Below are 15,465 nucleotides of genomic sequence, written 5' to 3'. Positions count from 1 at the left end.
AGCTATTCTCCAAAGCACCTAAGGGTAGAACAAGAAGCAATGGGTGGAAACTAATCAAGGAGAGAAGCAACTTAGAATTGAGGAGAAACTTCCTGACAGAGAGAACAATTCATCAGTGGAACAGAAGTTGCCTCCAGAAGTTGTGAATGCCCCAACACTGGAAGTCTTTAAAGAAGAGATTGGTCAACCATTTGTCTGAAATAGCATAGAGTTTCCTGCTTGAGCAGGGGGTTGGACTAGAAGACCTCTAAGGTCCCTTCCAAGTTTCAACTCATATATTTATCTCAACCTTACACGGGAAAAGACCCGAATACAACAAAACCAGCATATATATGTATGTATGTATGTATGTATGTATGTATGTATGTATGTATGTATGTGTGTGTGTGTGTATATGTATATATATATTCGTTTGGGCAAGGCACTGAAATTTTGAGCAGAAAAAACATTGTTCATTAATTAAGAAGAAATCTTGCAACGTTTTAGTTTTTAACTGGAAAAATGACGTGTCCGGGCCATTTCCTGATAACATTTAAAAGTCTCAAAGTTTTAAAATGAGTCAACAGGGTGTGTGTGTGTCTGTGTGTGTGGTGTGTTTTTTTTTTGTTGAGTTTCCTCTTTTGCTGACAAATGATATGCAACCAAAAAACAAAACAAAATTAATGTGAGAAATGGTTACTTTCTGAGTTGCAATGTGACTAATTACTAGCATGATAGGAAGACAGCGTTCTTAAATTATTGTGTTCCTAGAAATATATCTATATCTATAAAAACAGCGGGGTGTGTTTGTCTGTGTATGTTCCAGCATAACTCTGGAACGCCCTGAGTAATTTCAACTAAACTTGGTACACAGATGATTTACTCTCTGGAAACAAATACTGTGGTGGTAAGACACCCCTAGCACTCCTCGGGGGTGTGTGTGTTCTGTTAAGATGCAGCCTGTTGTGCCTTAAAATGACTTCTAGCGTACTGATGTAAAATGGCTTCTACTGTAGAGCGCAGTGGCGTTGCCATGGTAACGGCTTCACAGTACTCCACAAGGGGGAATCCCTCTGGTAACGGGGAAAATTCAACATTAGAGATTATGTTTGGTCCGGGATTATTTTTGAGGACAAATGTATGGATTAGGATAAATAAATAAATACCCAGGCAACGCCGGGTTATCAACTAATTTTAAATAAAAGCAAAGCAGTGAAACAGTAAAATAATTGAAAAACAAGCAACAAAATACTGTCTGAAAGGAGCTGGAGAGAGAGAGAGAGAGAGAGAAACGTGTAAATCCGCGGTATTCCCAGTTTTCGTATGGAGTCGGCCATTCCACCTTTGGTGGAAGGTATTGTCCATCGGGATACAAGTAAGAGTCCTGGACTTACAACAATTCATTTAGTGACTTTTCAAAGTTACAACGGCACTGAAAAAAAGTGACTTACGACTGTTTTTCGCCCTTGTGACTTTGGTAGCCTCCCTTTGTTCATGTGATCAAAATTCAGGTGCTTGGCACCTGCCTCATATTTATGACGGTCGCAGAGACCTGAGGGGGGGGTCACGTGACCACCTTTTGCGACCTTTGGACAAGCAAAATCGCCCGGGAAGCCAGATTCGCTTAACAGACGGGTTACTAACTTATCGACGGCGGTGACTCACTTAGCAACCATGGCGAGGAAAGTCGTAAAATGAGGCAAAACAAATGTCTCACTCAACGGCAGAAATTTTGGGCTAAATACAATACAATACAATACAATAGCAGAGTTGGAAGGGACCTTGGAGGTCTTCTAGTCCAACCCCCTGCCTAGGCAGGAAACCCTATACCGTTCCAGACAAATGGCTATCCAACATCTTCTTAAAGACTTCCAGTGTTGGGGCATTCACAACTTCTGGAGGCAAGCTGTTCCACTGATTAATTGTTCTGTCAGTTGATTTGAACTCGTCTAGGGTAGGCAGGTGCTCACTTACCATTTTCTTCCCTATTTCAACTTCTGTTCCTAATCTGATTTTTGTGGTGCTGTTTTTGATAGGTTGAACTGTTTTATCCCTTTGTGTAAAGACAGATGCAAAACATGAGTGAAATAGTTCTGCTTTCTTCCTGTTGCTTGTCACCTTCTTGCCACTTTCTCCTAGCAATGGACCAATTGTTTCCTTAACTTTTTTTCTTGTTTTTAACATGTTGGAAGAAGCTTTTTTTGTTAATTTTTACTTTTGTGGCAAGCCTTTCTTCATTGTGAGCCTTAGCTTTCCTCACTTCATCTTTACAGGCTCGGGCTATTTGCTGATATTCTGCCTTAGTTATGTCCCCCCCTTTCCACTTTTTATACTTATCTTTTTTGTCTTTCAATTTGTCAGAGAGTTCTTTATGCAGCCATGCTGGTTTCTTTTGGGAGCTGTTATTTTTCTTCTTCATTGGTATTGTGCTAGACTGGGCTTTTGTAATCTCATTTTTCAAAATTTCCCAAGCTTCTTGAGTTGTTTTCCCCTTGAGGATTCTCATCCATGGAATTTTTCCCAAGTTCTCCCTAAGTTTATTGAAATTAGCTCTCTTAAAGTCCAAGACTCTAGTTTCACTTTGTTCTACTACTTGTGTTTGCATAATGTTGATTTCCAATATTGCATGGTCACTTGCCCCTGTGGCTTCAACACCTTCTATCATTTCCTGTTAGTGAGAATTAAGTCCAATATGGCTGATCCCCTTGTTCCCTTCTCTACTTTTTGGGAAACAAAGTTGTCTTCTAGGTTTGTTAGGAACCTGTTGGATCTTCCACTTGGTGCAGAGTTTGATTCCCAGTTGATGTCAGGGTAGTTAAAATCCCCCACTACTATTGTGGTGTGCTTCCTACATACCTTAGTTAGCTGACTAGCAAAAAGTTCATCTACTTCCTCTGCTTGGTTGGGTGGCCTGTAGTATAGACCTATGGCAATGTCATTTCCCCCACAACCTTTAATATTGACCCAAATGCATTCAAGATAGTTCTCATCATTGTTGTGCTCTATTTCTGTAGAGACATAGTTATTTCTTATATATAGTGCAACTCCATCTCCTCTTTTATTTGGTCTATTTCTTTTAAATAATTTAAATCCTTCTAGCTGTATGTTCCATTTGTCGGTTTCATCCCACCAAGTTTCTGTAATGGCAACAATATCGTATCTGCCCTCTTTTACTTGAATTTCTAATTTGCCCTGTTTATTCCTCATACTCTGTGCATTGGTGTATAGACATTTGAGTCCATTTTGATTGACCCTGTGGTTACTGTCTACATATCCTGTGTTATGCCTGACTTCCCCTATTTTCTTGCCACTTGTACGATTCATGCACATGGTATGGCACTCACTATTAAATGCTTGGTTTTGCTTGACAGCGGGAGTGATAATCTTACCCGCACAAACATCTGTGTTACATGCACTGATAACCCTATGAGTTTTAGATTGCTGGGGACAGAAATGTTCTGTATCAATTAATTCTCTGTCCCTGCTGTTCAGTTTAAACGTTCATCCAGAAAATCTGTGAATTTAATGCCAAGTAACTCAGTCCCTTTCTTGGATGGGTGCAAACCATCTCTTTTGTACAGTTTTTCATTGGACCAGCTGCAGGCATCATGACTAATAAAACCAAAGCCTTCCCTTTTACACCACTCCTTTAGCCACACATTAAACTCTGCTACACGTTGGCCCTTCCCTTTTTGTTCCTTATATACTGGTAAAACCTCTGAAAAGATAAGCCTGCAGCCTATACTAAGTTCATACCCCGAGCTCTGGAAATCATTCTTCACAGAAAGTACATCTTTTTGGGACAGATCATTTGTGTCAAGATGTATAATAGCATCAAAGTCACAGTCCTTACTTGCAGTCTTGACTATCTTAAGAATACGCCTCTTGTCCCTGCTGGCAGTAGCACCTGGCAGACACCTGACCTCTTTCAAAACCTCCATATCCTTTCCTAAATTTACATCCCTTACGATTGAATCACCAACCAGAAGGTGACTTCTCTTTTTGTATACCTTGCTCTCCTTGTGCGACTGATGTGTGATACCTGGGTCCCCATTTCGCCTTTCCGAAGTAAGTTCTTCATTTTGGACCACGATCCCCTGCTTATTTGAGTCATCATTATCACAACTACCTTGACTTGTCTCGTGTCCCCATTAGGGTCAGCAAGGGCACTATATCTGTTACGCTGGGTCACAGCAAAAGCTTTGTGTTTATGGTTCACAGCTCTCACCCTGCCAGATCCCACGGATGTCTAGACTGCTCTTCTCCTGCAGGATCTTTGCGGTAGAGGGGGGCTGATAGCGTGGCATCTCCATAGAGTGGAATGGCGGAATTGGACACCTAATTTCTGCTTGGAGAACACAGATTAGAGATTCTAGATAGATAATCTGTCCATGTAGACTAGTAATTTGTTTACAAAGGGGACAGTATCCAAATTTGTAAAGAGTACTGCGAAAGACAGGTGCAAGGCAGCTATTACATTGAACTAAACCGGTCATTTTGAAATAAATAATATCACAATTTCAAGCGCACTAATCCAGAATGTATTATTACTGTTTTGGTTTATGGACATGTGATTCTACCTACTCCTCTTTGTCTCTCTGCTTCCTCCCTTCCAGCCAGCAGCTCCAATCACCAGCCACAGGAAAGTTCAAATGAAATGGAGTTAAAGGGTCACTACCTACTCCTCTTTGTCTCTCTGCTTCCCCCCTTCCAGCCAGCAGCTCCAATCACCAGCCACAGAAAAGTTCAAATGAAATGGAGTTAAAGGGCCACTACCTACTCCTCTTTGTCTCTCTGCTTCCCCCCTTCCAGCCAGCAGCTCCAATCACCAGCCACAGAAAAGTTCAAAAAAATGGCAGTCGTAAGAACACAACTTCGGAAGTTGTGGGAGCTTCATCCCTGGAGGCTTTCAAGAAGAGACTGGACTGCCATCTGTCAGAAATGGCGTAGGGTGTCCTGCTTGGGTTGGACTAGATGACCTACAAGGTCCCTTCCAGCTCTGTTATGATTCTGTTATTCAGAAGTCGTGGGAGCTTCATCCCTGGAGGTGTTCAAGAAGAGACTGGACTGCCCTCTGTCAGAAATGGTATAGGGTGTCTTGCTTGAGTGGAAGGGGGGGGGTTGGACTAGATGACCTCTGAGGTCCCTTCCAACTCTGTTTACCTGCAAATCTGTAAAACTAGCTGTAAGTTCAGTCACAAAATAAAGCCCGTTTTGAAGATTCATCCATCAGACACAAGATTACAACACGGCTTTCTCTAATGCTTTATTAATTCGGAAAATATTTTTTGTACACAGTACAATGTCTGTCAGATTAGGTATATTTTAGAGTCAGTTAAAGTGCAAACAGTATATAAAGTGACATACAGGGAGGGAAGGAAGCAACAGATAACTTGCAAAAGGTGGCGGGCTGTAGACATTTCCCCCCACCGTATCTCAGCTAGCAAAAGCAGAATTCTGCAGGACGGTCGGACTACGGACGGACGTTCCTCTCCTCATTTCCAAAATGTAAACAGACGGTCCCCAAATTCGCTTTTCTCTCTCTTTTTTTTTGACGTAGTTTAGTGTTTTCCTCTGAACGCCACCGAGCAAGCACCCCTTTCCCAATCCGTCATCGGAAGTCCCGGTTGGAGAACGAGGAGTCACGTGGACGTTAACGGATCGACTTCCGAGCCCGTCCAAATTGGGCCTCCGAACCAATATTCACATTTCTTCTCAGGAGAAAGCAGGAATCCAAACCTTTTCGTTCTCAGGACGAATATGGTATGTGCATTTAAGCTGGCCCGGAAAACCACGCCGGGGTAGGAAACGAGGATCTTTACTACAGGGAGTACTCGGAGGAACGCAGCCGGATAGCAAAAGTCTGTTCCATCTGGATGGATTGAGGGTCGAAAGGAAAAAAAAAAAGGGGTTGTTAAACTTTCGGGGAGACACCAAATTAACGATCGGAGTTATTGGATTTAACCTGGTTTGTTTGTTCTCGTCCGTGACATTTTTATTTGTTGGTGGATCTGTACCCTGCCTTTGATAGAGAGAGGGACTGGCCCAAAGTCATTCATTTGGCTTTCATGGCTAAGATGGGACTAGAACTCATCATCTGCTGGTGATTGGCCGTAAGTCACCTGGCTGGCTTTCATGTGTTAGGTGGTACTAGAACTCACTGTCTCCTGGTGATTGGCCCTCAGTCACCCAGCTGGCTCTCGTGCCTAAAGTGGGACTAGAACTCCCAGTCTCCTGGTGATTGGCCCTCAGTCACCCAGCTGGCTCTCGTGCCTAAAGTGGGACTAGAACTCCCAGTCTCCTGGTGATTGGCCCTCAGTCACCCAGCTGGCTCTCGTGCCTAAAGTGGGACTAGAACTCCCAGTCTCCTGGTGATTGGCCCTCAGTCACCCAGCTGGCTCTCGTGCCTAAAGTGGGACTAGAACTCCCAGTCTCCTGGTGATTGGCCCTCAGTCACCCAGCTGGCTCTCGTGCCTAAAGTGGGACTAGAACTCCCAGTCTCCTGGTGATTGGCCCTCAGTCACCCAGCTGGCTCTCGTGCCTAAAGTGGGACTAGAACTCCCAGTCTCCTGGTGATTGGCCCTCAGTCACCCAGCTGGCTCTCGTGCCTAAAGTGGGACTAGAACTCCCAGTCTCCTGGTGATTGGCCCTCAGTCACCCAGCTGGCTCTCGTGCCTAAAGTGGGACTAGAACTCCCAGTCTCCTGGTGATTGGCCCTCAGTCACCCAGCTGGCTCTCGTGCCTAAAGTGGGACTAGAACTCCCAGTCTCCTGGTGATTGGCCCTCAGTCACCCAGCTGGCTCTCGTGCCTAAAGTGGGACTAGAACTCCCAGTCTCCTGGTGATTGGCCCTCAGTCACCCAGCTGGCTCTCGTGCCTAAAGTGGGACTAGAACTCCCAGTCTCCTGGTGATTGGCCCTCAGTCACCCAGCTGGCTCTCGTGCCTAAAGTGGGACTAGAACTCCCAGTCTCCTGGTGATTGGCCCTCAGTCACCCAGCTGGCTCTCGTGCCTAAAGTGGGACTAGAACTCCCAGTCTCCTGGTGATTGGCCCTCAGTCACCCAGCTGGCTCTCGTGCCTAAAGTGGGACTAGAACTCCCAGTCTCCTGGTGATTGGCCCTCAGTCACCCAGCTGGCTCTCGTGCCTAAAGTGGGACTAGAACTCCCAGTCTCCTGGTGATTGGCCCTCAGTCACCCAGCTGGCTCTCGTGCCTAAAGTGGGACTAGAACTCCCAGTCTCCTGGTGATTGGCCCTCAGTCACCCAGCTGGCTCTCGTGCCTAAAGTGGGACTAGAACTCCCAGTCTCCTGGTGATTGGCCCTCAGTCACCCAGCTGGCTCTCGTGCCTAAAGTGGGACTAGAACTCCCAGTCTCCTGGTGATTGGCCCTCAGTCACCCAGCTGGCTCTCGTGCCTAAAGTGGGACTAGAACTCCCAGTCTCCTGGTGATTGGCCCTCAGTCACCCAGCTGGCTCTCGTGCCTAAAGTGGGACTAGAACTCCCAGTCTCCTGGTGATTGGCCCTCAGTCACCCAGCTGGCTCTCGTGCCTAAAGTGGGACTAGAACTCCCAGTCTCCTGGTGATTGGCCCTCAGTCACCCAGCTGGCTCTCGTGCCTAAAGTGGGACTAGAACTCCCAGTCTCCTGGTGATTGGCCCTCAGTCACCCAGCTGGCTCTCGTGCCTAAAGTGGGACTAGAACTCCCAGTCTCCTGGTGATTGGCCCTCAGTCACCCAGCTGGCTCTCGTGCCTAAAGTGGGACTAGAACTCCCAGTCTCCTGGTGATTGGCCCAAAGTCACCCAGCTGGCTCTCGTGCCTAAAGTGGGACTAGAACTCCCAGTCTCCTGGTGACTGGCAGAATTCACCGTCAATTAATAAAAGGGGTTTCAATGCCAAAATGCAATGCGGGTAGCCCCCTACTTGTATTGGCCAAAATCCTAATTTTTATTCCGAAAGTTCGAAGGCAAAGCTCTTTTTTCTTTCTCTTTTACAAAACCGAAAAACGAAAACAAAGATTCCCCCCCCCTTCGCTCACCTGAATGACGATGGGCTTGTCGTCCATACGTCCATTGCTTTCCGCTTCATTTCCCACGTAGAGAATGACCCGGGGATCCGGGAACGGCGCCAGGCCCTGGCGGTGCTGCTCCAGAGCTGTGAATCCACCACAGAAGGATCAACAATAGCGATTCAAGGAACGACGTCCCTCTTCCCTAACCCGATACGGGTCGTCCTCCACTTACGTGGTGGATGGTGATCCTTAAATCAAGTTACCCTGGGACCGCAGCCAATTTTAGTTTTGAAAATGTATTTACTAGCCGATTAGCGGGTATTTATTTATAGAGGGGGGGGAAATGTCCGCCCCAAACGTAATTTATAATGTTGGATTTTTTCCCTCCTTACCAGAGGGAGCCCCGTTGTGGAGTATTGTGGAGCCGTTACCGTGGCAACTCCACTGCCCTGTACAGTAGCAGCCATTTTATGGCAGTACAGTAGAAACCATTTGAAGGCACAACAGGCTGTATCTTGACAGAACGCCCCTCCACCCGAGAGATTTTAAGCGTGTCTTATTCCCACAACGAATACATACACACCCAGGGACGTTTTTATAAGTGCTTAGTGAAGAGCGTACTCCCTGAGTCAATTTGTTTACATGACAAAATTTAACTCCTAATTTCTGCCTCAGTTGTCCAACCCATTGATAAAACAGATCCCAAGTTCGGAAACATTTCCCCTCTCCTTTTTCTTTTATCTTCAGTGTTAACCTGTCGATTTCTGCACAGACTAATATATTTTTAACAAGTTCCTCCTTTTTTCTGTTTCCTCCTTTTTCCAGTGCTGCGCCCTAACGCAATGCTTGCTGTAGTCGAAACAAGGTAATATTAAAATATACGTTCCCTTTATCGTTTTTCTCGGGTAATAGGCCTAGCAAAAATAATTCTGGTTTATAATCTACATTATCTGCTGTAACATTTTTTCGAACCACACAGGCCCGTACGGTTTCATGACTTTTACGGCGGCTGTCAAACGTGTGAATCCCGTTATCATTAAGCGAATGCGGTGGTCGTAAGTGCGAATCCAGCGTAACCAAGGGGGGGTGTTCCCAAATTGCCCCCAAATGGCAATCCCGTAATGATTAACAGAGCCGGAAGGGACCTTGAAGGTCATCTAGTCCAACCCCACCCCACCCCGCCCAAGCAGGAGACCCTACACTGTTTCTGACAGAGGGCAGTCCAGTAATAGCTAGGGGAAGTGCCGCTATTTGAGACCCTAGGTTGTGACTTTTTTCAAGCCAGTCGCAACTTCGCACCGTCCTTAAGCAAACGGTCGTAAGTCCAGAAGCCCCTGAAGTTGCCACCTATCTCAGGACCTGGGTATGAACTGGAAACTGTGGCTAGAAACACTTGTTAAGATAGACAGTTGACAAAGACTGACTTCAATGCAGGTTGTCCTCACCTCGTGACCCCAATCGGGCCCAACGTTCCCACTGCCAATCAAGACCGTTGTTAAGTGAGTTTGGCCCCCATAGTATGACCTTTCTTGCCACAGCCGCTCGGGGAGGGACGGCGGTTGTTAAGTGAGTCACGCGGCTGTTAAGTGAATCTGACTTGGCTTTTCAGAAAGTTGCAACGGTCGCAACCTCAGGGCATCATAAATCTGAACCAGTTGTCAAGCGTCTAAAATCAGGGGTGTCAAACTCAAGGCCCGTGGGCCAGATCCAGTCCGCGGGGTGCTTAAATCTGCAGTACCTCTGCCAGACAAAACTGGGCGCGGTCACTGTGCCCCACCCCACCACGCCCTGTGCCCCGTTTTGGCCAGGAGGGCACTTCAGGAGCGTCTGTCCCATCTCCCCCCTCCCAGCTCCGGCCCACGGAGAACTAAAAGTGGAGTCCCCCAAGGCTCTGTTTTGGCCCCAGGACTCTTCAACATCTTCATCAATGATTTGGATGAGGGGATAAATGGGGAACTCGTCAAATTTGCAGATGACACCAAGCTGGCAGGAATAGCCAACACTCCAGAAGACAGGCTTAAGATACAGAAGGATCTTGACAAACTTGAACATTGGGCACTATCTAATAAAATGAAATTCAATGGTGAAAAGAGTCAGGTTCTACATTTAGGCAAGAAAAACAAAATGCACAGGTACAGTATAGGTGGCACCTTACTCAACAGTAGTAACTGGGAGAGGGACCTTGGAGTCCTAGTGGACAATCATTTAAATATGAGCCAGCTGTGTGCAGCAGCTGCCAAAAAAGCCAACACAGTTCTAGGCTGCATCAACAGAGGGATAGAATCAAGATCACGTGAAGGGTTAATACCACTTTACAATCCCTTGGTAAGGCCACACTTGGAATGCGGCATTCAGTTTTGTTCGCCACGATGTAGAAAAGATGTGGAGACTCTAGAAAGAGTGCAGAGAAGAGCAACAAAGATGATTAGGGGACTGGGGACTAAAACATATGAAGAACGATTGCAGGAACTGGGTATGTTTAGCTTAAGAGAAAGAAGGACCAGGGGAGACATGATAGCAGTCTTCCAGTATCTCAGGGGTTGCCCCAAAGAAGAGGGAGTCAAGCTATTCTCCAAGGCACCTGAGGGTAGAACAAGAAGCAATGGGTGGAAACTAATCAAGGAGAGAAGCAACTTAGAACTGAGGAGAAACTTCCTGACAGTGAGGACAATGAGTGGAACAGAAGTTGCCTCCAGAAGTTGTGAATGCCCCAACACTGGAAGTCTTTAAGAAGATGTTGGAGAGCCATTTGTCTGAAACGGTATAAGGTTTCCTGCCTAGGCAGGGGGTTGGACTAGAAGACCTCCAAGGTCCCTTCCAACTCTACTATTGTATTATTATTGTATTGTATTGTATTGTATAAAAGGCTGATCCAGCCCTTGAAGAAATCCAGTTTGACACCTCTGGTCTAAATTGTGATGCTACTACGGTCGTCAGTGTGAAAAAAAAAACCTGTCCTAAGTCACTCTTTTTTCAGCACTATTATAACTTCAGTAAAAGGACCGTTGTACAATGGATGCCACATGGCTGGGTAATGCTGCAACGGTCGTAAGTGCGAGGACTTGTCAAAAAGTCTCTTTTTAGTGCCAGCGTTCATTTCCGAATGTTGGCTAAGTGGATGGTTGTAGTAAGTTAGGTAAAGATAAAAGTTCCCCTCGCACACATGTGCTAGTCGTTCCTGACTCTAGGGGGCGGTGTTCATCCCCGTTTCAAAGCCGAAGAGCCAGCGCTGTCCAAAGACGTCTCCGTGGTCATGTGGCCGGCATGACTCAAAGCCTTCGAAGGCGCGCGGAACGCTATTCCCTTCCCCCCCAAAGGTGGTTCTTATTTTTCTATTTGCATTTTTTACATGCTTTCCAACTGCTAGGCTGGCAGAAGCTGGGACAAGTCACGGGCGCTCACTCCATTACGCGGCGCTAGGGATTCGAACCGCCGAACTGCCGACCTTTCTGATCGACAAGCTCAGCCCCTCAGTCACCGCATCAAGGACTAAGCTATAATCTTTTTTTTTGCAAGCTGAGCTGTTTTGTTCCATTCACCGCGTGCTCACCTGACTGAAATTCCCGGGTTTTGAACAGCTGCTGGTGAGTGTTATTCTCCAGTTTGATGTGGCCCTCGGGGGCCAAAAATCCCGACCACGAGACGCAGACTTTGCCCCGGCATTGAATGAAGATCCCTTCGTGGTTACTGGCCACCATGATGCCTTTTACCAAATCTTCGAGCAGACGTTGCACGATCTCCTGCTTTGGCGCATCGGCTATTTTATCCGGGGCCGGCAAAACGAAGCGGGTCAAACAATTGGCGGGCCCGTTTGGTAGAGCCTGGACCGACGTAATGAGAAATTCGCCCTCCGGTAACAAATGTTCGCAGAGCAAATTGCCCACGTAGGAGATGGATATGCAAAGAGAAAAATCCTCTGAAAAACAAACCAACATTAAATTCAATATTACCGGTATTTGCTCGAAAATAAAACCAGGTCTTATATTATTTTTAATCTCCAAAAGATGCATTAGGTCTTATTTTCTGGTTAGGTCTTATTTTAGGGGGGGAGGAAACGGTACTAATTACGTCTGTCTGGCTGATGTTCTTAACCGTGGCTTATTTTTGGCGTCGGGCTTATATTAAAAGCACCCTGGAAAAAAAATCATGCTAAGGTTTAGGTCTTATTTTCAGGGAAACAGGACGATTGATTTGATCCTTCTGACGTTCCCTTGGGTGGTCCTCGATTTACGACCATAACGGGGACTCGCTGCAGTTGTTAAGTGAATCACAGGGTCGCAAGTGTGAATCCATCTTAACCAATAGCGGGGTTTTTTTTTTTTTTGGCTGTTGTTGAAAACGGGTTTTGAAAAAAGTCACAAATGACCACAGCTTGGGACCGCAAGGTCCATCGTTAAGTTATTGCGGTTGTACGTTGTGTTATTGTATGACCGGACTCGATTTTACAACTATTTTTACAGTAGTCATAAACCGAGACCCTGCAGTCTTTAAGTGAAACTATGTGTTTCACTTAAAGGCTGCAGGGTTTCGGTTCACCAGTTTTTACCTGTCGGTTTACCAGGGTTTTTTTTAAAATCAGAAACTGGTCAAAATATGTCACAAGAGACCACAATGGCGAGCAGAATTTCCATCATTAGGGTATGTCTAGTTTAATGAAAAGAAGGACTAGGGGAGACATGATAGCAGTCTTCCAATATCTCAGGGGCTGCCACAAAGAAGAGGGAGTCAAGCTATTCTCCAAGGCACCTGAGGGCAGAACAAGAAGCAATGGGTGGAAACTAATCAAGGAGAGAAGCAACTTAGAACTGAGGAGAAATTTCCTGACAGTGAGAACAATTCATCAGTGGAACAGAAGTTGCCTCCAGAAGTTGTGAATGCCCCAACACTGGAAGCCTTTAAAGAAGATGTTGGAGAGCCATTTGTCTGGAACGGTATAGGATTTCCTGCCTAGGCAGGGGGTTGGACTAGAAGACCTCCAAGGTCCCTTCCAACTCTCCTATTGCATTGTATTGTATTGCAATATATTCTGGTAAACCTGTGCCGGCTGGGGGATCCTGGGAATCGAAGCCCACACCTCTTCAAAGTGAAAAGGATCCAGAAACGGTGCTTCACAGGGAGAGCCTCCCATCTCTGAGATCTCACCTCTTGGTCCAGTAGCAGCCCTCACCACAGGCTCGGGATCTGACTTCAAGCTGAGAGCGATCTGGTTCACTTCCGGCGCTGTACGGATCAACCAAACAAGGGAAAGTTCAGGCCAAATGGTCAGAGCAAACAAAGGGTTAGGTCAAAAGGAAGAAGGAACGGTAAAAACCATCCTTTCTCGCGACCAAATGACTTTACACCATTCGGTGTACATGCCATTTTTACATCCTCTTTCCACTTTACGTTTCCGTCATCTGATTTTTACTCCGTATCCTCCCGCTGCATGGCAATTTTTCTCTTAATACATAAACGCACCCCTTTCGCCTCTCCGAGTTAAATCCAATTTAACGTATCGTTTCCATCTATTGTTGCTGTTTCGCTATTAATACTACACATCCTCCAGTTTAATTTGATATAGTAAACACTTCATGTCGTTCGTGGTCCAAACATTTTAATCGTTTAGTAAGTTTATTGAATAGATACCGTTGGCTATATTAAGGGCGTTTCATTCCGTTCTACGAGTAACTCCTTTTCTTTCTTTTCTCCTTTCAACCACTTTCTCGTAATCTCTCAGGAACGTCCTTTCTCTCATATTCTCTTCTCTCCACCCATTTGCTACGTTTTTGAGGCCGGGCGCATTGCGCGGAAGGCACAAGCGCGAACAAAGCGCGTGCACGGAAGGCCGGGCGCACGTGCAAAGCGAGCAAGGGCGCGCGGAGCGAACGGGTGGCCACAAATGTGAGACCCACCGCTGGCTATGAGACGTCCCCACCGATTTATCAGCATCAGTTATCTACTAGCAGTAGTTATTTGATTCAGCTAGACTCGATTGCAGGCCGAAATCTACTCCGAGGAACTTCAAGGAGAAATCGTTGATTTCTAAGCGGACAATGCAACTCCCCCCCGATCCCCCCCGGAAACCATAGGCCCCACATAAAGGTAATCCTCGACTTACGACCATTGGCCTACATGAGTTTTGCTTTGCCCCATTTCACGACGTTTCTTGCCACCGTCGCAAAGCGAAGCACTGCCGCTGTTCAGCTCGTCGCACGGTTGTTAAGCGAAGCTGGCTCCCCCATTGACTTATTGCTGGTCCGACGGTCACAAAAAGGGGGTCCCATGACACTGCCGCCATCATAAATACGAGTCGGTTGCCAAGCGTCTGAATTTTGATCACGGGACCGTGAAAACGGACGTCGGTCCCTTTGTTTTAATGCCGTTGTAACTGCAAACGGTCACTAAACGAATGATCGTAAGTCGAGGATTAGCTGTAAGCGACCGGGTGTACGTCGGAGGGGACCTGACTCCTTCAGAATCGCTTTGAATTTTGTTCTCACCACGCAGATGATTTCTCGGTCAATGACCTGTATGGATAGTCCTCGACTTACAACAGTTCATTTAGCGACTGTTTCAAAGTTACGACGGCGTTGAAAAAAGTGACGTACGGCCGTTTTTCACCCTTACGACCATCGTAACATCCCCGCGGTCACGCGATCAAAATTCGGATGCTTGACAACTGTATTTATCACGGTCGCAGTGTCCCGAGTTTTTTTTTTGGGGGGGGGGGAGTCACGTGATCTGCGACCTTCTGACAAGCCACGTCTGTGGGGAAGGCAGATTGACTCAATAACCGTGCGACTGACTTAACAACCGCGGTGATTCACTGAACAAACGGGGTCAGAAAGGTTGTGTGGTGGCCCGCCAGCCGATTCGGAGAATGAGGAGGGTTGGGGAGGAACCTGGGCCAGTCCTGGAGTCTGGGGAAGGCTCGGACGAGGGCTCTGTGTCAGAGGCAGAGAGGGGGCCGAGGGCCGTCCGACAGTTATCAGCTGCCTTCGGAGTCTGACATCCGTGAGGCAGAAGAACAGCTGGAGCCTGTTCCCAATGTGCGCATGCGCAGTTGCCAGACAAGAAGGGAACAGCTAAGGAACAAGGGTCGACTTGGGAGAGAAGCTACAGGTGGACGATGAACGGCCCCTCCCAGAGGAAATAAAAGAGGGAGCGCCTGGGGAGTGGAGCTTGCAGGAGTTCACTTCATTGATTCGGGACTCCTGGCTAAGTTCTGCAGAGATCGGCCTGGCAGCTCTCCAAGCCTGATAAGGTCTGTGACTATAAATCCTCCGTTGAAAGACTTTGCTGGATGCGAAGGAGCAGAATTCACAGCCAATGAATAAAAGGTTTTTTGTTTTTGTCGGGACCGGGAGTTTGCTTCCTGCTCTTGGAAAGCCTCGGTCAGAACAGGTCGCCAAATGGGGCGAAATTCACCGAACAAGTGTCTCACTTAGCGACCGAAAGGTTGGGGGCTCCCTGGTGGTCATAAGTGGAGGATTACCTGCAC

General features: G+C 46.7%; 1 protein-coding gene across 1 annotated transcript in view; it reads right to left on the bottom strand.

Moving 5' to 3' along the window:
* Positions 1–5,236: 5,236 nt before the first annotated feature.
* Positions 5,237–15,465, bottom strand: part of IRF9 (interferon regulatory factor 9) — a 21,140-nt gene continuing 10,911 nt past the window's right edge. The window contains exons 4-7 of the mRNA XM_081969190.1: positions 13,128–13,205; positions 11,536–11,901; positions 8,013–8,128; positions 5,237–5,851 (exon numbers count right to left, since the gene is read on the bottom strand). Coding sequence (XP_081825316.1) covers positions 5,801–5,851; positions 8,013–8,128; positions 11,536–11,901; positions 13,128–13,205 — 611 coding nt within the window. The 3' untranslated portion in view covers positions 5,237–5,800. The remainder of the gene's footprint in view (positions 5,852–8,012; positions 8,129–11,535; positions 11,902–13,127; positions 13,206–15,465) is intronic.

The sequence above is a fragment of the Natrix helvetica genome, assembly GCF_964273705.1.
Source record: "Natrix helvetica genome assembly, chromosome: W".
Taxonomy (NCBI): Eukaryota; Metazoa; Chordata; class Lepidosauria; order Squamata; family Natricidae; genus Natrix; species Natrix helvetica.
The sequence above is the reverse complement of the archived record's forward strand: the minus strand, read 5'-3'. Positions and strand labels throughout refer to the sequence as shown.